This window comes from Esox lucius, chromosome 6, assembly GCF_011004845.1.
Source record: "Esox lucius isolate fEsoLuc1 chromosome 6, fEsoLuc1.pri, whole genome shotgun sequence".
In the NCBI taxonomy this organism is placed as follows: Eukaryota; Metazoa; Chordata; class Actinopteri; order Esociformes; family Esocidae; genus Esox; species Esox lucius.
This window is the reverse complement of record NC_047574.1, coordinates 14,251,327-14,273,420: the sequence shown is the minus strand read 5'-3', so window position 1 is coordinate 14,273,420 and position 22,094 is coordinate 14,251,327. Positions and strand designations below refer to the sequence as shown.

Here is a 22,094-nt window from a genome sequence, read left to right as displayed (position 1 = left end):
GTAAAATTTATGTCTGAAAATAGCAGCCTAATACTAATGGCGTGTATTTTATATGGTCGGAATCTGTTGCCCAATGAGCTCAACTTTAAATTGTGTTCTCTGTAGAACTCAATGGACACTACTGAACATACAAACTACAGCTCCCTCTCACGAAGGACCTAGACACCAGATTGTTAGATGAAGACCCTATAAAGTCACTTATTTCATAGTCTGTTCTCTTTACTAGTATTATGCATAACAACTATGATTGTGGTGAGGCCACAAAACAAATCTGAATTCTTAATCAGGGGCTACATAAATGGCCATCATTACTTTGTAAGAGAATTAAAATATTTGTATTATTAAAATTAATCCTCTGACATTGTGGTTGCCTCTCTGGTCCTCTAACAAGGATGCCCCTTTTTTGTTCTCATAGAACAATATTTGTTACCCATAGAAATCAAGTTAACATCGTCACCAAGGCAATATTAATGAATTAGACTCTCCTTAGAGATCAAATACAAACAAGTAATTTAAGAACAGGCCAAGCCTTTACTGCAGCCATTTTGAGCTGTTGCTTGTTTTGGGGAGTTTCTGATTTAAGTCTCATTTTCAGTAATGGAAATGCATGTTCAATCATATTTAGATCAGGAGATTGACTAGGCCAGTCTAAAACGTTATATATTATATTATATATATATTATTTTTATTGTACTATAATAATGTGTTTTAATGGAAACACGACTGGCGACTACAATAATGTTCAGCGTATGCTAGCACAAACAAATAATCAGAATGTACCATGCTGATGCGATATATGCACAGGTGGATTTGTCCACACATGGTGGGAGGGGAGAATCGCTGGTCTTGTAAATAGGCCTATTCCAATTTCCGAAATCTTGGAATGGCACATTCTGTGTTGTAACGTTTACTAACACGCTGTTAGGCTGGATTTAATGACAAGTGGTGAGTATACAAGACTCACGACATTAATGCGCACTGTAGAGTACTGTCCATTTTATATTTAAAAAAGTACACGTGAGGTGCTCTGGACAGTCAAGGGCCAATAAAGTCACCCGTACACTATTTAAAAGCAAGAAATGACAGCTCTCGCTCAAGTCAAGCTCTGACTATGGATGCTTCTCAGGCTCAAACATTTTGCGCCGTTAAGCATTTAAATTATTCGTATGTGTTAACACGTTAACTTTTTTAAACCTAATGAATATTACATCTTCAGAAAAGTTCATGCACATGCGTCATGCTTGCAAAGTCATTGCTCTCCTTCCACACCGTCAGATGTCTTAATCCATCGGATTGGTATTCATGTTATTCAAGAGCTGTGTTAATTAATAGAAATTAATGTTAATACTTGTGTGCGTTTTGGTTCTTACTATTGTGAACGGAAAATGTATGTACTCGGTCTGACACTTGTAAATAAAAATAAATAAATATAATATAAGTTTTTATAAATGTACATGAACAGTTTATATTCCTGTCACGCAGTAGCTAACAACTACGTAGCTAAGGCCCCGCCCTCGGGTGAAATGCCGTGTTTCAGGGAGACCCAAACCGTATTCGACTCCTCAATCTATTGGGCGGAGACGGTTTACTTTTGCAATCACCTATTGGTCACATGTTGCATCGCTCAGGGATATTTGGTAGTTATTGGTTCCTGAAATCTGGTTTCTCAATGTTCTGGTTTAGGGCTAGGCTACTTTGGCAAAGCGGCGCACGCGAACTAACCGGTTGTTCCGTGGCAGTGTTCGTGGCAAAATTCTGTAACTTTATTCGGGCCTTAAAACACTGAGGGAGTCGACGGTTTTTTCTTTTTTGTAGGTATTTGGGGATTTGTTCGTGTTGGACATTTTTTTTGGGTACTTGTCTTCCAAAGTATAAACTTTCACATCCGTTTTAAACCGACAAAAGATGGAAGACAGTGAGCAAATAGTGTCTTCCACAACTCACCCCGAAGACGACATGAGCAATTACAGTCAATATGGACATCATTATGGCAACAACGAGGCCACTGCTAAAGTTGACGAAGATGATATTGTAGACTTAGTTGGCGGAGCACATGATGCCATTGAGAGGCACAAGGCTTCATACCCCGAGGAAATAGCAGAATTTACGGATGAGGAAACACAACTAACCACCACGGTGGATGCCACGGAACAACTGACAAACACGGGTGTGAGTCCAGATTCAACTCCATCTGAGGAAGAAGAACAGGAGGTTGCAGACACAATTGTGGTTGCGAAACCTGAGATTCGTAATTCTTTGGATCCAGACTCTTTGTCAGAACTCGTCAGACCGGATCATCCAAAAGCAACTCCACTAGTTGAAGCTGCACCAGTAGAAGCCACACCATTAGTAGAAACCGCACCACCAGCTCCAGTATTAGAAGCACCAGTTCCAGTGGAAGTGTTCCCCGAAGCGATTGCAGCTCCTCTAGCGCCATCCAGTAAGTAGTCAATGATTTACAATGTTTAAACATCCTCGGTTTCTGAATTCAGTCTTTCTCGGCAAAGCATTACGATATATTTATTGTTTGCTAGTTGTCAGATTCCATTTCTGTCACAGTTTACGAACGATACTAACTAGTTATGTGGAATTAGTGCGTCAACATTCTTATATATTTTTAAGCGATAGTTTGTACTGTAGCTAGCTAGCGCTTGTTCATTGTTTCAGACAGCTCGGTGTGGTATTGATTGTTACAATACTCAGTTAGCCAGGTAGAGAGGAGCCTATACTGTGGGTAATCTAGCTTTAATAACGTTGCTGTGAAGTAAGAAAACAGCGTTGCTAATTGTATGTCTAAAAAACAAGTTTTTTAGGTTTGTGAAGATGCGGCCCACCTGTTTTGACAATCCTCAGCAGAACTAGCAAGCTAACGTACGCTTGCAGAATTGCACCACTTAAATTAAAATACTCAATTTAGAATGGATCTGTCGTGCAGCGGTTCTGACATAATTAATTTAAAGCAATAGTCATAAAAAAAAAAAATCGGATGAAGATGGCGACAATGTTATATGAATTCAGTGTCATGCGTGTTTCTCTTTTGTATGGTTTGTGCTAATTTAGCTAGCTTGCTAGCAAGTCTCTGAATCAATCAAGATGACTTGGATTAGTCATAACAAAGGAATCTCACTTAGTAAAAGTGGCCCACGTACACTCCTGTTATTCGCTTTTCTATATATAAGCGTTTTTTTTCTTTAGCTATGCCTTATAAGGGAAAGATTAGGTCTACCAGTTCGTCACCATATTTGTCAAACACATTTTATGTTTTTGCAATCTCCAGTTCGGGGAACATCTTGATTCACATTAGTTGGAAATAATGCAATGTGTTGCTTGCTTAGCTAGTGCCGAATAATTAAAATGTAATTTGGTCTCTCTTTTTGGTAAGAATAGTCTATAACTAGGCTATTCATTTCCAGACATGCGAGGCAGGGCGGGGTTGGGATAGCATTAATACAAAGACCTACGTTAAGTGAAGGTCGGTTCTATCGTTTTCGCACAGGCTTTTCTATTCAGGCTCATTCTTCACATTTTAAAAGGATAGGCATGCTTTATATTCTACATTGGTTCATGCAATAATTTTTGTGGCCCTGCACACAATATATATAAAAAAAAACGTTTAGAAAATGGGCCTTCTGGCTCGGGCGTTGGGTTAGTTAAAAGGGTAATCCACACAGAGAAATAGCATCAATAGGCTGTTAATTTGGTCAAAGCCCGTGTTTTGCCCGATGGGGTAAAATAACATGGAATGGTTTATGGTGGTGATGAAGATATAAAAAATCACCATATTTTAACTTTGTGGTCCATCTGAAATTAGGAAGTTGTGTAGAAAGGTGTCATTACTAGGTCGTTTATAACTGGAGATGAGGAATAAAGCCCTATTGCTCAAAGAAAGAAACCCAATTCACCCAGCTATTTAGAAATCTCTATAAAATTAACATGGTCAGATTCAAAATCCTGAATTGGTCATGCAGAAAGGGTTTCACAACTAACTGTGTGTGTTGCGTATTTGCCCCCCACCAATAAAAAAATAAATAAATCAGTTTATCAACACAGCAGCTTGGATTTGCAGCTTCTAATGCACTAATTCACTTCTGGTTTTTTATTAGCCTACTTATCAACTGGGTGGTTTGAATCCTGAATGCTGATTTGGCTGATAGCCGTTGTATATGAGACTATACCCTCATTGTGACATCACATCACTTCTTACTGCACCAAATGCGTTTGGTAACCCGTTTATAAGAGCAATAAGGCATCTCAAAGGTTTGTGATATATTGTCAATATACCAGAATTAAGCGCTGTCCAGACGCTCTGTGATGTCGTCGCTCTTAGCTGAGGTATATTGGCCGAACACACCCTGTCATACCTTATTGTTTACCCCACAGTATAGTTCAATACCCTTTGCTGATTGGCTAGAATGAGTTATAGAATGAACGTTCATTTACGATATACGAGACACCTAGTCATGATGTTAAATTTACCGAACCGCTGTGTTTTTCCCTTACAAAATTTGCATGCTGACAGAGTTGCCAGGTGTTCGGTTAATTGGACCTCTGTTTCTTAATCATGAGCCAGGCTGACTTTCTAGATGCGCAGTCCACCAATGTGCTGTACTTTAGTGTAGGCCTCCCATTTATAATGTCCCACATTTATTTTCAGTTAGACAGGCAATAGCAGTCCAGTTGTTGCAATTTCCCGTCGTAGGGCAGGTCATTTGCTATGTAAACAAATTTTGTCTATTACTATGTTTAGAATATGAATCTGTGGTAACGAGAGGTTATTCTTGGGGAACAAAAAAGCAGATAACATTAAACATTTGGTTTATGCTTCAGAGCCAGTAAGTTGCTCATCTTTATAGTAGACCATTTATTATCCCGTCGGTATGGGTGCCATTAGTCATGAGATCAGTGTCTGCATATCACACACCATTACCAGAAAGCACATGCTTAATTTCTCTGGTTTTGTCTGACAAAAACTGTGTAGGCATACCTTTATTGCATGGGATACTTTAGATATCAACAATTGAGGCATTTTTGCTGTAACAAAACCTGCCTTTCTTTAATAATTTTCACATTTCTTAGTTTGGGTTGCCACTGGCTTACAATGTACCAGGCTTAATGACACTTAATCAATAAAAATGACAGTGAGACGCCTAACGTCAGGTACAGACTGCTTGTGTATTCCATGATTATTATTATTAATGTAAATCTTTACATCACCAAAGGTACCAGCCTAGTCTCAGGAGTGTACTGTATAGGCTTGAAGTCAGAAAAATGCAGCACAACAAAAGCATTGCAATAAGCCCTGCTGGCAAATAGTGAATGAAGTGCTGTAGAGCCTGCTAGCTAGTTTGTCCGTCCCTGCTCGTTTTACACATTCTGCTCTATGTAAAATAAATTCACAAGAAAGCTAGCTACTGTTCGCATTTGCAGAATCAGCCTCTGATGGTTTCGTTTGCTATCAAATTGTTCCCGTGCCTCATTGTTACCAAAACAACAGTATAGCTGCTAAGCTGTCTGTTCCATACACGAGCTGCACACGCGCTGAATAGGTAGACAATGTTCAAACGACTTTTCATCACAAGGAACATTCAAGCAATACAGATTTAATTATAGCTAGGCTAATGTCTTTTGGTTCAATTTTAGGTGTGGTTCAACGCTGGAACATAGACAAAAGAGGTAACTAGTCTGATCTGAATAATCGTCAGATTGGAATAGTCATTGTAAAATAAATTACTTTTATGATGGGAAATATTGCAGGCTTTTGTTTTAATTGGGTGTTCATCTCTTTGAATGATTTTATTCAGAATCTGAACCATTGTTTATGATGGCAATCATATTTAATTGTTGTATGGCTCATTGAATCAAATAAATATGAGTTACACTGTTTCTCCTGCTGAAATATTCAAAGGGATTGTAATCTACAGGCTATGAAAAATATTGATGTTGTGATTTGGTTGAAATATGTTGTGCATGGCATTAAAATCACTCATTTGAAAATGTTTGCATGCAAACAGTTTACGTTACTATAGAAATTATCTTGCTTAGAATCTGTGCTTTTTGTAAGCCAAAAATCCCCAATTGTTGCTCTGCTTAGGTCTGTCTGTCAAGGACGTTAGGCCTCAACCAGGCCTAATAACTAGAATCAGGGATTTGGAGTGGGAATAAAGTTTTTAATACTGTGCTATGTTGTCTCAGGCTAGTCAAGTTCTCTATCAATGTTTTTTCAGCATTATTTAGGAATGGCGATACGTTATTGTCAGGAGGCTTGTAGAATATCCGTGGACTAGATGATACAGGCGACTTGAATCAGAACATTCTTTCTAGTTCTACATTTCTTTAAACACACACCCACAGTATCAATCAACTTTTAAACACACCTACCCTTTCTAGGGTATTTCTTTGTTTTGGGGGAGATTTCCACATTGGAGAATAATAGTAAATATTATTATTATTATTATTAAATAAAGTTGACATTGAAAACTATGAAATAGCACATGAAATCCTCAAATAAACATAAAATGTCGTTCTTCAAAGTAAGCCAGCCTTTGCTTTGACTGCTTTGCACACTAATGGCATTCTCTGCATTCCATGAGGTAGTCACCTGGAATGCTTTTTCAACAGTCTGATAGGAGTTCCAATGTATGCTGAGCACTTGCTGGCTGCTTTTCGTTCAGTCTGTCATCCAATTCATCCCAAACCATCTCAATGGGGTTGAGCTTGGGTGCTTGTGGAGGCTGGGTCATCTGATGCAGCACTACTCTCCTTCTTGGTCAAATATCCCTTACACAGCCTGGAGGTGTGGTTTGGGTCATTGACCTTTTGAAAACCAAATAATAGTCACTCAAACCTGAGGGGTGTACTACAAAGCAAGGTAACTTGCTAATCGGGGTAAGTTCAGGAGTAACCTAGTGACGTCGGGTGTAACTCCGGAAGAAACCATACTACGAAAGGTGGTTACCTCAGGTAAACTGTATGCTGTGCATATGTTGTGCATGGCTTTCAAATCACACTAATTTCACAGTTCACGTTACTATAGAAATGGTCTAGCTTAGAATTTGTGCTTTTTGTAAGCCCCTAAATTTTACCTGAGGTATGCTGTCATTGCAATTTATGCTACATGTGTAACCTGCTCAGAGCAGGTTATCTTCATGGCTAACTCTGTTACCCTACATAAGCTCCACCCCTCCGCCCACAAAAATCTTAATCACCGTCATAGTACCGTTTAACATCAATTTAGGCAATCAGTTTTGTCAATCCTGTCTTTCATTGATAACCCAGCGTTGTCTCTGAGTAGGTTGAACTCCCTTCGTAGTACAGCCCTCAGATAGGCTGGTGTATTGTGGCAGAATTCTGTGGTATCCATGCTGGTTGAGTTTGTTTTGTATTTTGAATAAATCACAGACCGTGTCATCAGACACCAGCAAACCACCTCCACACCATCGCACCTCCTGCAAAATTTGGGCTACAATCTGAGGTGCAGTTAATTGCTGATTTCTGAGGCTGGTAATTAATGAACTTATCTTCTGGGTCTTTCCTGTGTCGGTCCTCATGAGAGCCAGTTTCATTGTAGTGCTTTATGGTTTTTGCGACTGCACTTGAATACACTTTCAAATTCAAAGGGTTATTTGACCATAAAGCCTAGTAATGGTGGATGTTTATTTCTCTTTGCTTTGAGCTATAATATGTTAAATTCCTTAAGAAGTACAGAAATTGCACAAAATAACTTTTTAACAAGGCATGCATGTTAATTGTAATGCATTCCAGGTGACTACCTCACGAAGCTCGTTGAGATAATGCAAAAACTGTGCAAAGGTGTCTACGCTGAAGAATTTACAATATGCTATCTTTTTAATCAGTTTTTTGCTTGTTACATGATCCATATGTGTTTTCATATTTTGGATTTGAACCATACTACAAGGCAGTAAAATTAGAAATGCCCGTGAATGAGTAGGTATATCCAAACTTTTTGCCGGTACAGAACTTTTGTTTAAGCTTTAGTAGGGAGGGTTTTTGTTGGAAGAGCAGCTGGCGGAATTCAAACTCATGCTGCAACAGCAGCTACATGTGCACCTGTGGTAGCGGCTTAGGCTGCTGGACCACCAATAGGGCCCCTGTTCATAATATTTCACCTTGCTAGTTTTTGAGCTGATCATCGTGCCTCTACCTTAAGATCTATTGTTCTGATAATGCAAGTTTCCCCTCTTGAATTCTCTAAGCTGCTTTTAAGGTTTGGTTTCACACTACTGTAGTGTTGCTTGTTTTCTGCTCTGGTGTTTTCGGAAACTCCTGTTGCTGGCGTTGTCCATTTCACACTATGCTACTGTCTCTCTTTCAGATGAACATTTTCTTCCTCCTGCTCCTCTTCAACCTCTGATGCAATTCCCAAAAGGCAAGTTCTCTTTGCTTGCTTTCTATACTTTCCTGCATCTTCTCTTTCAGTTCATTTGTTGACGAATTTACATTTTGAGTTTCTGAAATGCATGACAAATGTAAGAACACTTTTGTAGTATTTGATTTTTAAATAACTTTAAAGTAACTATTTCTGACCTGAGCCTTCCCATGTGTTTGTATGATCCTGTATTGTAAATCCCTTTGGTCAAAGTCTACTTACAGTAGACTGTAGATGAGCCAAATGAAACTGAAATATATAGTTTAAGAAGTGAAGATTCCCCTCATTGATTGTCGCTGTGCTAAGTGACTAAATTGACACATTAAACAAGGTTTGGAATGGTTTCCAAAAGTATCATTAAATGGTTTAGCACCTTTTGCCATGCCATATGCTATCTCTGAAGGGAATCCTCCACTCTGTAGACTGCTTGCAGGGCATGCCAGGCATGGCTTGCTAGTACTGAGGGAATGAAGTTTGTCTTGATGTATTGCATTTTCCCTTTCTACTCAAGCACTTGGGCAGAAGGGTGATTCCCCTGCTCCCATCTCCCCTCTCTCCCCTCTTCACTCTCCTGACTCTCTGGAGGACCTCTCTCTGTCAGAGAGTCCAAATCCAACATCCGCTCCATTGGGCTTCTCTTCTTGGCCTTCTACTGAGCCTTCCCAAATACTGACCAAGGATATGCCTTGGGATGAAGAGGGTAACACCCAACTAGGCATTAGTAATCTGAATGATGAGGATATTGTAAAAGGGTTAGAAGCTGCTACCTACACTCCAGATAAACACGACGTAAAAAAGCTCTCTGAGAGCGATGCAGGGTCTAAGTCTCTGTGTGAAGACAGTGGAGTAGTCTCTCCTGAAGAGCAACTTTGTAGCTCAGTCAGGTCTACTACTCCTTCCCAGTCCCCCAAAAATCCCCAGATGACTCCTGAATCTTACATTGCACCTGCCCTCTCTAACCCAACAGAGCACTGGGATTCTCCATTCCTAGCTTCTCAAGACAACACCAGGGCCTCCATGGATACTTTCTCCAAGGACTCAGCCTCCAGAGGCTCTTCTGGTTATGAGCCCGACATGTTTGGCCAATCAGATGATGACTTAATGTTAGAGGTGAAGAGTTCATTCCAGGGCTTCTCCCCTGTGTCTGATGCTGGGTTCTCTCAATTTGCCGACACCACCTCTGACAGCAGGGCTGCCAAAATGTCTGAGAGTCCCACCCCTGACCTGGTTCAGTATGGGCAGTCTGGAGATTCACAAGATGGCAGCCCACCATCATATTATGATGAGACAAAAACATATGAGTCTGTTAAAATGGCAGCGGACTCACTCATGGAGCCCCTCAATCAGTTCTCAATCACCCCAAAAGAGAGCAAAGACTCTGGACTTCCACCATCTCTTCCAGATATCTTAAAGCCCTTCCCTCTGAACCCAGACAAAGTGGATTCTGGCTCTTCTGAAGGAAGCACTGAGCCGAGCCCTGCTCCTATCCGGAAGATTGTTGAGGCACCTCCCACCGCTGTCACTCTGTCAGCCACAAATCCATTTGCCTTTGATTCCAAAGCTTTACTGCTGAAGGAGCTGACTGAAGAGACTGAAGCAAGATTAGCTGTAAAGGTGAAAACTGAAGAGGAAAGCGATTTTGGTGTCTTTGACCTCGTAAAGGAGGCAGAGACCACACCCCAGAGTAAGGAAGCCGTCCAGGTGGAACAGAAAGATTTGCCAAAAACAGTGAATCAATTCGAGCCTCTTAATATCCAGACTAGAAAGACCCCTGAATATTCTGATTCTGAGAGTCCCTCGGCAGACTCTCTGTCCCCCGTTCTGGAGGCAATGGCCAAGAATCCTGCAGGTTTTCAGGTAGAGCCTGAGAAGAATGATGCGAAAGTGCAAGAGCCAGAGGCTGCAGATGAGGTCTCTGAACCGGAAGTCTCCTCTGAGGAGTTTGAGTTCATTGAGAGGCCACCCAAAGGTGTGATAGATGAATTTCTAGAAGCGTTAGACAGCTCCAAGTTTTCTAAGTCACAAGAGCTTTGTATGGATGATGATGATGATGATGATGATGATGATGATGATGATGATGATGATGGCGACGTAAACTTTGGGCAGAAGGATGAGGCATCTGCAACAATAACCTCAGAAGTTCAGGAAGAATCTCCCAGTCCGAGCTCTTACCTCCTACTCACCCAGAAGGGTAAGGCCGACCTGGAAAAGGATGATAAGAAAGGGCCACCCACTCAGGCCCCTCTCATCCACTCGCCTGTTTGCAAACCGGAGTTTCTTGCTATGGACCCAGAGGGCCCCAAATCTGCTCAGAAGTCCAACCTGAGCACAGAAGCAGGTAATTTCCGCATGGAAGTTCACCAGTTTTTATTGGTGCATCATTTCATTCCTTAGTCATCGTTTCCCTCATCACTTCTTTTTCCTCCCAATCACAGTTATTGTTTTTTTTACTCCACTTTTCTCCTTGCATCGTCCTTTCTGCATTTTTCATTAGTCATTACAATTGTTTTGTTTCTGTGCGTGTGTGTTGGCATGAAATTGTTTTCATGGTCTTGGTTTTCATATTCAGTTGTTCATTTTCTCACAACCCCTATAGATTAGTAGATACAATTTTCTTAAATCCTCTCATAGTATTTTGCCAACAACCATCTTGATTTGGTAAGTACTGAAATAATTTCTCAACTACTGTGCAGAAATGTAAATCAAATCTGAGGGGAGTTTTATGCTCTTAAGTAGTGGGGTTTACAGAACGTTAAAGAACAGCATACGTTGAAGTGAACTAGTAGTTTATAATCTCATACCAATGTCCCATTGAGAACACAGACTTTTTTTTTATAAAGGCGCAAGTATGAATACAACTGATAAAATGTACAATGTTATAAAACCTGCAAACGTTACCATATTCAAACATTTGGGAGCCACAAAAAGAAGGGATAGCCTCATCCAGAGATGTGAGTCATTATGACAGAGCGAAAACATCTAAGACGATGTACATTGTCATTTAATGCAAGTTTTTCTTTTTTTTTCAATTACGTAAATCAGGATTTAACAAAATGTAGAAGCCTAGTGTGCCACATGACTTATCACTGCACCATTTTTGTTTCTCTAATATACAAGGGTCTATAGTTTTTAATATTTGTTTGTAAGGCACATGTGCTAGTATAAATATAAGCCCCAATAGGCTGTATCTCAATCAGTAAAAAAAATTAAATCTGGTGCTCTAATCCCCTTGAATACAAAAAATACAAAAAAAAAAAAACAGGTGCAGTACCTCATTTTGGCTGTATAGTAATATTTGAAAGCCTGACATTACCTTCCTAGGCGTACTGTACACTCACTTAGTGAACACACTCTTTATATACGTGTTGCTGATCTGCTATAATTGTTCCTACCCAAAGGTTTTGAATGGAAATTCATATAGCACTAGGTAAGGACTGTATCTCACAGGGGAACAGGGCGTGGCATTCAGCAGGCCTGACTTTATCCTGCTCACCCCCCCAGTGGTTGTAGTTTGCCCAGGGAGGTTTTTGCTCTGTGGAATTAGATTACCTCCTCTGTCTGTTGCCTGGTTTTAGCTGTTGCTGAAAATAACCAGAGATATGAACATAGCTGAAACAGGACACCACCTTATGGGCCCCCAAAACCTTTAGCCCCAAACTCTGGATGAGTCCTACGTCGTTCAGTGACAAGGGAAGTGTTTATAATACAATAGTCATGTTTTCTAAATAATGGCCACTACCCCACCGAGGGCAGAGGCTGTTATTTAATGCTTCAGTAAGGTTTATGCCTTTGAGTGCTGTGCTTTTTACAGTTTAAGGTGAAATCGTAGCCGTTCGCTTCTAAATATTTATGCGTTGCTCAGTTGTACCTTGCTGGTTATTCACCCTGTTGTGTGTGTGTGTGTGTGTGTGTGTGTGTGTGTGTGTGTGTGTGTGTGTGTGTGTGTGTGTGTGTGTGTGTGTGTGTGTGTGTGTGTGTGTGTGTGTGTGTGTGTGTGTGTGTGTGTGTGTGTGTGTGTCTGTGTGTGTGTGTGTGTGTGTGTGTGTGTGTGTGTGTGTGTGTGTGTGTGTGTGTGTGTGTGTGTGTGTGTGTGTGTGTGTGTGTGTGTGTGTGTGTGTGTGTGTGTGTGTGTGTGTGTGTGTGTGTGTGTGTAAACAAGGCGGTGCCTGCATTGCGACATCAGCTGACAAAGAATAGAACTTGCTGATGAAGAATAGAACAGCAAGGGTTCTCTTATTTCTTCTACTGAAATATGTAACACCATCTAAGATGACCATTGGCTCTCATTCATAAAACCTTCTTTGAGATTGCAGGTTATTTGAATCCACATAGATCTGTAGTCACTGACCTCACTTTGTGATTAATTGCTGTCTGCTATCTTTCTTTAGTATGACTACACCCATAAAACATATATTTTACGGTACCTCCCAGTTTTCCAAATGACTTTGGTTTTTGCTGTGCATGAATATACTTGGAGAACCGTGACTCATTTTGCCAGCTATCTGAAATATTTTCTGAAAACACTAGCTCAATATAAATCCTTTGAAAAACCATTAGGAATGCTTGGTAGATATTTTGGTGTAATGGGGTGCCATCTAGTGGCGATCTGTTACAAAAAACACTTTGATTAATTACTATTATGGACAGTTGTCTTGGCAATAACCAAATGTGGGTTTTCATTCTTTGGTTGATTACAAATACAGTTTATAAAGATGTCATCTCAGTCTGATCTGAGGCTCAACATAATTGAGAAAATATTACAATTGTAAGTTAACTGTGGAAATTGGTATATTCTAAAGTTTCTTTTTTTCCCTTTAAATATGTTTTGTAATGGGACAAAGAGTAGTAGATTGTGTAGTCCCATATTCTCTGCATGTGTAGTAACTATAGAGAAAGTTGGGTGGAGTCCTCTCACTGCTGTTTGATCCATGTGGTTGGGGAAGGACCGAAAAGCACGTGTATGGGGGAGGGAGGGGGTGGGAGGGGCGGGGGGAGTTCATAGCTGCTGCGTCAGTGCGTTAGACGTTCTCGTTGCCAGCAGACAATCAGCTGACCTCCGTCCGACAGCCTGAGAGGGGAAAAAAGGCAAGGCATCAGAGGCAGGGAGAGTAAGGGCGAGAGCAGTAGCACTGCAGTAGACACACCGGAGGTTGTCTCCCATCTTCCGCCTCGCACCCCTACTGGCTCCAGCCCACCACACCGCACGCTGTCTGGAATGCCCTGCTGATATCCACATATCATGGAAAATGGAAAAACAGAAAACGGAGACTCCCAGCCTCTGCCACAGTGGAAAGACAAGGGTATCCCTCTCCCCTATGTTAATGTTGCCGCAACCTTTTCTAGATGTTTCTTTTTTCTTTTTTTTTTTTGCTTTGTTCTTTTATGTTTTATTTGTAATCTGAAAAGCAAAGCTTAGTCTTTGTTTTTAGATGCTGGTTATTAAACCATATTGTGCAGGTATTGTGGACATTTTCGAGCATGTTATTGGTGATGACTGGTAGTTTTAGAGGGTTGTTGGAAGTTGTCTGGTCGTGCATGTAATTTGTTCGATGTAGGTTTAACTGTCTGTCTGTAAATGGTTAACTGATCGTTGGTAATCAGTTTTTAATTCTTTTCTCTGGATTTTCTATCTGTCACACATTAGTATCCTAGCTTTTGACCTTTGGTCAGTGTAGTGCAGATGGCAGGCTGTCTGTCCAAAGGTGCATGTTTGGGAGAAATGGTGTTGAGCAAAAGTGGCGTAAGTAGTTTAACAGTTATCTAATGACTCCATGGTACCTGGAGCTGAGTCACCATTGCCCTGTCATTTCTACTCAACCAGATGTCTCTACGAGGTGTCTCTATAACCCCTCTGACAGAAAGTGCTGCTGAATGCACTTCCAGTCCTGTAGTCTGCTGACTAGGCTTTAGAAAGTTGTACAAAGTCAATTGTTTAGCATCTGCAAAACAGTGATCTGAGTTTAAATGGATTTCCATGGAGCCTGTAATGGCAAGCAGCAGAAGAGCCAAGTAGCGTATGGTAGAAGAGGTCTTCTGGTGTTTTCCAGGACCATTTACAGCCAGACAGGGACATTGGTTGCCTGAGTGCTATGGCTGGTGTCGAGTCTGCTGATTATCATGTGTTGGTATTGCATCATTCTGGGATGCAGCATGGCAATCTGCACACATTGCAACAAAGGGCTTCTGTGTCATCTCTATTTGACTAAATGGAATATAATCCATTCTAGCGCACACTATCTGGCTGAGTACTGTCGCTCAAGCATGAAAGTGCAATGGGCCACAATCGGATAGGTTAATGACCTGAGTGTAGTAGGCTTCTACAAGCCTGAGTTGCTCGGTGACTAAGCAGTATTGGGCAGAGAAACACTGCCAATCGTGTTTATGATAGATCTAATGATCGGAGAAGACGTGACAGGATTAGAGGAACTAACATCACCTGTCACTAAACAAATGGCTGTTGTGTTACTGGCACTTGCCCACTGCAAATGAACCAAACCTATTGTTTTTACAATGGTCCACAGGACCAGTTCTGGCTATGGGATTACAACTGGAAACGGCTCTTAAAATTAACACACTGCCAAGACCATTCACCCACAGCTGCAAATTGGCTGTTTAAAATTGTCAAAGCCACGTTTCTGACTCTGGTTGTCAGTTTCAAATTTTAAAACATGTTATTTGATTTAATTGGATGTTTTATTTATTAAAATGTGGCTTGAAAATAAACGCCTCACTCTTAGAATCGATATTGTATGGCTAACAAAGAGGTACTGTTATCTTCATTGACCTGGACAACATTTGCAGTTTATGTAACATTTACATGAATTGCCATTCCTGTGTTGAAGCAAATTACTTCATCTAAAGCTATACTGCCTATCACTCCAAAAGCTTATTCAAATGTATGCATTTTGGTGTGTTTAAACGAATTGCGTGTAGAATTGGTAAAGTGTTAAAGCGCCGCAGAGCTGTGCACAAACTGCCCATGTCATGAATAGACCTCAAATCGACCTGGCAGGAAGTGAACAGCCTCTCGCTCCCGCAACTGAGCTAGTAGTAGCTGGTTACTGAAGGCTAGTAGGAGGCTCAAGATGGATGCCAAACGGGGTTAGTGCTGTTATTCTTTCTCGTTTACGATGCTGCGGTTTGTCAAATTGTTAAATCGTCGTTGAATTACTTACTTTTGACTACAATGCTTTGATGGGAGAGGGTATGAAATAAGCTATGTGTTGTGCTATGCAGAGGACATTTTTATCGGCATGGTCTCCAAGGGCTGAACACGACATGGCGTTATAATGGACTATTCTTGTCGATTTCCCAGTTCGTCGCTCTCCATGGATATGTTAAACACCACTGATGTAATTTACATGGGTAGGGATGTGCATAGTGAATTACATGATTAAAACATGGGGTGTTATGGCTAGAATGAAATCATAGCGGTTAACATTACGTAGGCTATTTTTAGATTCCCCAGATGCTAGTACATGTTTGCTACCATGTTGCTCGACATGTTCGGACTGAAATAGCCCTTATACATTTGTGTGCGTTCCAGGTCGTTAGCCAAAATTGCTAACCTTAGCAACAATATAGACAAGGACTTTGGTGATGCGAATGTTTGGCCTTGCTATTAAACCAAGCCTAAAGGGGCAGTTTATGTGCTAGAAGCATTGGCAAGCTAAGACCGCTAGCTATATATGGATAAACCTGTAGCCAGCTCCTGTTAGCTATCCAAGCTATCAGCTAATGTTGGGTTTGGTGGAAATTAAAAGCCTACTGCGTCACTGCCCAAGAACTTGACCTTACTACCGTGGTCCATTAAAGAGTATTGCTTGCCATGCTATCGCCCGATTTGATGCCTCTTACCATTAGCCTATTAAACAACTCCCCGAATAAGAATTGAGTGGCGATTAGTGTTGGAGGAACGATTTCTGAGTGCCTGCCAAGTCATTGCACGTTACAGACCCAAGCAATGTCTGCTGGCTGGCTTATTAAAATGCGTCAGCCTGTTGGGAAATGCCATGGTCTTGGACGTCTTTTTCTCGTCTCATTGTACACTGACCTGCTACAAAGATTACTGTAACCCAAGCATGGATCTGTCTACACACAACATTAAAATTATGGCAAACTCATACTATGAATGAAGCTGGACTAGGTGGATTACCTGCAGGTCTACGCTGGTATTCTCTCCAGCAGAAAACTAAATGTCAGCTGCTGGGGACACAAACTATTTCCTTTTGAATGCATTGAAGTGCATATCCGGGTCTAATCTGTCAGAGTGGTAGCTAATTCTTTGCAAATAATGGCTAATTTAACCAAGGTTTTAATTTTTCTTAGCTTTTATTCCGGCACCATAATCACAACCCTGATCAAGCTTTGCGTAATGTTTAGAAGGGAAACCCACATTTGGTGTTTTTCTGTCCGTTCATGATGTTTCTGCTCCTATCTGACCTGGTCATTTATTCCCTGCAGTGGTAGACCTCCTGTACTGGCGTGATGTCAAGACCTCGGGCGTGGTGTTTGGCGCTAGCCTCTCGCTGCTGCTCTCCCTGACACTGTGCAGCATCGTCAGTGTGGCCTCCTACATCGGCCTGGCTCTCCTCTCCGTAACCATCTGCTTCAGGATATACAAGGGAATCCTGCAGGCCATCCAGAAGTCTGATGAAGGGCACCCATTCAAGTAAATAACCCAGTCCTCAACAATGATGTTTTGCTGTAAACATCCACGCATTCTATTCCATTATACATGCATTACCCTCCTGCTCTGTAGAGTGTCTCTTGTTGCACAGCCATTACTGAATGCCTTTGCTTCAATAAATGGCATACAATATTTTTTTATCATTTAATGCAACACTATTATCTAGAAATGAATGATGTTTTTGGTCTTTGTTTCAGAGACAAAGGCAAATGCTTTAGAAAACATGGTGTTAGCCAGGGTTGGTCCCAAAGAGTGTTGTCATGACTTTGTTAGTAAAATGTTGAAATTGTGACAGTACTGCTATGAGAAATACATGATTCCTATGTGATTTAGCCTAACAAACTGAGCTGCCACTCAGGTTATCCCCGTTCCTGGCAGTGGAAACTCAAAGCCTTCTTATGCGTTCACACCAACCACTTGTTAAAATCAAATTAGCTGGGTTTAAGACTACAGGGAAAGTGACTTGGGCTCAGAAAGTCATAATTAAGCTGATCTAGCAAGATTTTTGGCTTTGCATTTTAAGAAATCCCTCTAACATGCAAGCAGCGAAATTATTGTCGACAGTATTATAGTCCCCTCATGGGGAGAATACACTCCCCATATGGTTATTAGTATTAAGGTTAGCTACAGTGTTGTATGTTAGATTACCTCATTTGGATTGACAGTTTGAATGTTTATGCCCAGCTCTTATGTTGATGTTTTGCAGGCTGTACCTGGACCAGGATGTGGGTCTGTCCGAGGAAACTGTCCATAAGTACAGCGACTGTGCTCTGGCACGGTTCAACACTACCGTTATTGAGCTGCGTCGCCTCTTCCTGGTTGAAGACCTGGTGGATTCCCTCAAGGTGAGAATGCAGTTGAGGATTTTAGGGCTTAGGCCAGCCTATGGTTATTGTATAAGAAGAGGCTTTTTAATTTGGGGATTTTCTTTACGTCTGGGTGGAATCAGATTATATTATCCCTTTCGAAATGTTCAAAGTTCTGCTTGTAAAACACTAATAGCTACTGAAAATTCTGCTGAACGCTTTTGTTACGTTCACGTGTTCAATGAGTTGGTCTGAGCTTTCCTTTTAGTTTGCCCATGTAAAGTCAGGCAGACGTAGGTGACCCTCAGGGTGTCTTAACGGGGAAACCGCCTTTGGAAATGTTCAGCTGTTGAGAGCTATGAGGTTTCTACATGCCTGTCAACACCTTCCAGTTCAATCCCTCTACTGAGCACTGCTAATGCCACTCACACAGCCCCCTCCTTCCAGCCTGACCCCACCCCTTTCTGCCCCTCTGTGGGTGAAGTTAGCTTTGGTGCTAGCCGGGCGTATTTGGTAGAGGGTCCCGTAAATTAGACCTGCCATTGAGGGAGCAGCAGAAATAATTTGGGTTGTTTCATAGTGTAACTTTAGTCTGTCTTGTAGTCTGTGGTGACATGCAAATGTCTGCCGAATGTCATAATTAAACCAAATCACTACAGTAACATTATAGATTTGCGACAAGGCTATGAACAAGCGTTTGTTTTAATTTCAGACCAGAGATTACAAGGCATTTAAGTTGTTGGATGTTTAAGTGTGCCTTCCATGTGCATTTATGTCTACTCACCAAGCATATCAATGTATAAGGATTCACGTGTTTCTAAATCTGTCGAGGGTCTAACAAACATTTGTGTATTGAAATAATAGTTTGGTAATAAATGAAGTGCATACTTGTATGGGATACTGTCCATAAATACACTGAAACAATACCTGCCACCTTTCTCCCTTCCAGTTTGCTGTGCTGATGTGGATTCTGACCTATGTTGGTGCCTTGTTCAATGGACTCACTCTCCTTATTCTGGGTAAGATTCGTTTGTAGATAATCAGAAATGTATAATGTTTTTTTGTCACATGTTTTGCTATTTGGCAGTGCCTTGTGTAGGGAAGCGGCCTCATGATTAGCTCTTTAATACTCCCAGGAAATGCCCTAATCTTGGTTTATTTCAGGATACCATATGTGTCTGTAAACATAGTGGCTGGCACACAAATGCAAAAGTCTCACAAGCCGTTTCCTTTGATTAGTTTGTGTGTATCCACCATCGGAAGTTGTGTTGAGATTGGACTGCTGCAGAGCCAGATTGAATGGTCTCATATTAGTGTAGAAGCATTGTTTTTTTTGTTGATGTTATAGAACATATTTTGTCAACAGGTCTGGTTGGAATGTTCAGCTGCCCCATAGTCTATGAGAAGTACAAGGTATGTGCTGGTTTTTTTAATGCTATTGAAGGAATCGCATGCATTATCATCAAAGTCAAGTAGAAGGGAGGCTTTCTATTTGAGCTTTACTCTAGAATGACTGATTCTTTTTATTTTAGGTACAGATAGACCATTATGTGGGGATGGCCAACAAGCAGGTCAAAGACATCATTGCAACGTAAGTAAATACCAGACTGTTAATTTGCATTCAAAGTTCTCTATTGAATTACTAAAACCAGTCATTTTATGTGTCTATATCTTCTAGAAAACCATTGGCAAAATGTTTATCATGACTTTTTTTTTACCATTTTTGTGCAGTTACGATCTTATGTTGTGTTAAGATTTGGTTTTCATATCTGCACATTGCCTACATTATTTCCCCTTCTATTAAGAAGGTCCTATGTTAAATTGCCTTTATTATGGATATTTTGCAGATTGCTCTTATTTTTGTTAGATTTGTTTCTTAATGTGGTCTGTGGCTAAAGCTCTATGCCTCCCTTTCAGGGTCCAGGCCAAAGTCCCTGGACTGAAGCGTGTTAAGGCAGAGTGAAGTATAGAAGTCCTGTGAGGGAACTGGATGGACAAATGTGGGCAGGGGATGGTGTCACAGAATCTCTTCAATTTAGAAGTCCTTGTGTTCCCTGAAAAATACCCTTACACATTTTCAGCAAAAAATAAAATCACCAGCTCAAAGTATTCCCACCTTTTGATGAACAAAATTGTTCAAGTACATTCTATTTGGCTCAAAATGCTACTTTGTGTGAATATGTAAAGGAAAAAAACAGCACACAAGTGTTATTTTATTCATGCGCTCAGACCTGACCAGTGATGCATTTCAATCGAAAATTGTTTTCCATGGGCTGGTACTTTTGTTCTCTCCTTTGACAGTGTTCACAAAATAGGAATTGTGTTTCTTTTTTGTAAAGGGGAGGAATAATTAGTATGTTTGTGGGAACCTGAGTATCTGTCGTTTTTGGTATGATTAAGTTAGTGGTGTTTGATTTTACTGTTTTATTGATCAACTGTGTAGTTTCACAAAGCTTCTAGCTCTCCAGTGGCTCTTGAGTGTGCTTGACACGACATGTTGGCTTGTGTCATTGTGCTTGACGATGGTCTTTAATGCCAGCAGTGAGCTACTCCATAGCACTTCATGCTTCTGAGTATTTCTAGCTAGAAACATTTAGATCTTTACAAGAAAATATGAGAACGTTGAATGATCCTTTCACCTCATGCAGCTGCCTAGTTAGACTCAAGAAGAACACGTTTACAACATCAACTTAAGACAAAAAAAATGAAAACATACTGTTTGTGGACCCAATATCTAAAGCTGCAAAATTATGTAACTTGGAAACTTAAAGCATTGTTTGTTATGCAAGTAATTGTGAATGATACTTCATACAATTGTAATGAACTATTCTGAGAACTGTTTGTGGAATGCATTGTGACATATAAACAATTACAATAAAGCTTCTAGATGAATTATTGTTTGCCATTTGTCTTTGTAGGAAAAACTTAGTGTTTATAAAAAAAAAAATACTAGCAAGCATACCTTTGCAGAAGCTATATCCCTTTAAAAATTACCTCTTGATTCTACTCAAATACTCTTGAATGGCATTTAGGAATGTCCATTGTAAATATTGTAGTAAAGGCTATCATAGCCATGTTGGGAACTACTGTTAGTGGGTGTTTTGTTTGTTAAAAACATTTATTTACTATTAACAGTGACTTGATTATAGCTTATTATATACGACTAAGTGTTCTGTATTGATCACAAAAGAGACTAGCACTTGAAACACCCAAACACACAATTTTAATGAAAGCAGAATCTATAATGTGACAGTGTTGACTGTTCCAAATAAGAGCGGAGGATTTGCCAGGTCTTTCAAAGTTTGAGTTCATACAATTAGGGCAGGGCATTGCTATTCCAGTGTCCAAAATGTTGGTGTTTGAATACCTTTCATTTTTGCAAAGAATTTAAACATTGAAATAGGCCTGTACAACATGCATTTTGTAAATACAATTACTATCTAGATGGTTCACATGCAATTATATACCATGAGGTTTGAATGTTTTTTTTACTCAATGTTACAATGTTGTTTTTATGTTACATGCACTCCGTGTGTTTACCTTAGTCAAAGTACCACTAGTGGTGTGGTGGCACAGTATGTAGTTAGCAAGTGGATCATAGTTCACTGATTTAATGGAGGATGAAATACATACATTAAACCTAAAGTTACAATCAAATGAGTTGGCTACCAAATGCTAGGTAAAGGTAGGTTGTTGAATTTCCCAAGATGCAGAGAACAGTAAGTGAAGCAAATAGCATTATAGTATAGTATTTGCTAACTAGCTTCTCAGTCCAAAAAAGGTAACCGAATGAGTTGATAATGGCTTCAAGTTTAGTTGCTGAGTTAAGTGAGCCATACCTGAGTTAATGGGACCTCTTTGTTTTTCCAGAACTTCAAGAAACATTCTTCAATGTGCAGTCAGTTTAGACCCCCAGGATAATGATCAGATATGAGTCAAGTGGAATTTGTCACTTTGGTGCCACCATGGGGAACAGGCATGCATCAAGCACATGCTCTTGGCGGTGGGTCATTCCTCAGTGTTTATAGTCAGCCAGCATTGTATCCTGTGCCTTTACCACGGCTGGGTCTGGTGAACTCCGCTTCAGTCTTGGCCACACTCCCGGGGGAGTGTACACCGCCTTGTGAGGGTATTTATCGCTTTGCTACTGCGGAAGCTGCCGGTGTCTGTTGTGCACCTGGCTGAAGCTCTGATTGGTTGGTATGCCCGCTAA

The 22,094-nt window shown here is 40.5% G+C and overlaps 1 protein-coding gene across 10 annotated transcripts; it reads left to right on the top strand.

Moving 5' to 3' along the window:
• The first annotated feature begins 1,675 nt into the window (after positions 1-1,675).
• On the top strand, positions 1,676-20,774 carry LOC105010493 (reticulon-4). Of its 10 annotated transcripts, none has more exons than XM_020047483.3 (10): positions 1,676-2,440; positions 5,641-5,673; positions 8,333-8,386; positions 8,898-10,724; positions 16,850-17,057; positions 17,782-17,920; positions 18,831-18,900; positions 19,248-19,294; positions 19,414-19,472; positions 19,799-20,774. In XM_020047483.3, the coding sequence occupies exons 1-10, from the start codon at positions 1,906-1,908 to the stop codon at positions 19,842-19,844; spliced, it is 3,018 nt and encodes a 1,005-aa protein (XP_019903042.2). In that variant the 5' UTR covers positions 1,676-1,905; the 3' UTR covers positions 19,845-20,774. The 10 variants fall into 10 exon arrangements, with proteins under 10 accessions (XP_019903042.2, XP_019903043.2, XP_010868114.2 ...); XM_020047484.3 differs by having other exon boundaries at positions 1,677-2,440; positions 9,354-10,724; XM_010869812.5 differs by lacking the exon at positions 5,641-5,673 and having other exon boundaries at positions 1,677-2,440; positions 9,354-10,724.
• The last annotated feature ends 1,320 nt before the right edge of the window (positions 20,775-22,094 follow it).

Coding starts and splice junctions, on each gene's coding strand:
- LOC105010493 (XM_020047483.3), top strand. CDS start 1,906: ATGGAAGACAGTGAGCAAATAGTGTCTTCCACAACTCACCCCGAAGAC. Junction 2,441..5,640: donor AGCTCCTCTAGCGCCATCCA/GTAAGTAGTCAA, acceptor GTTCAATTTTAG/GTGTGGTTCAACGCTGGAAC. Junction 19,473..19,798: donor GTCAAAGACATCATTGCAAC/GTAAGTAAATAC, acceptor CCTCCCTTTCAG/GGTCCAGGCCAAAGTCCCTG.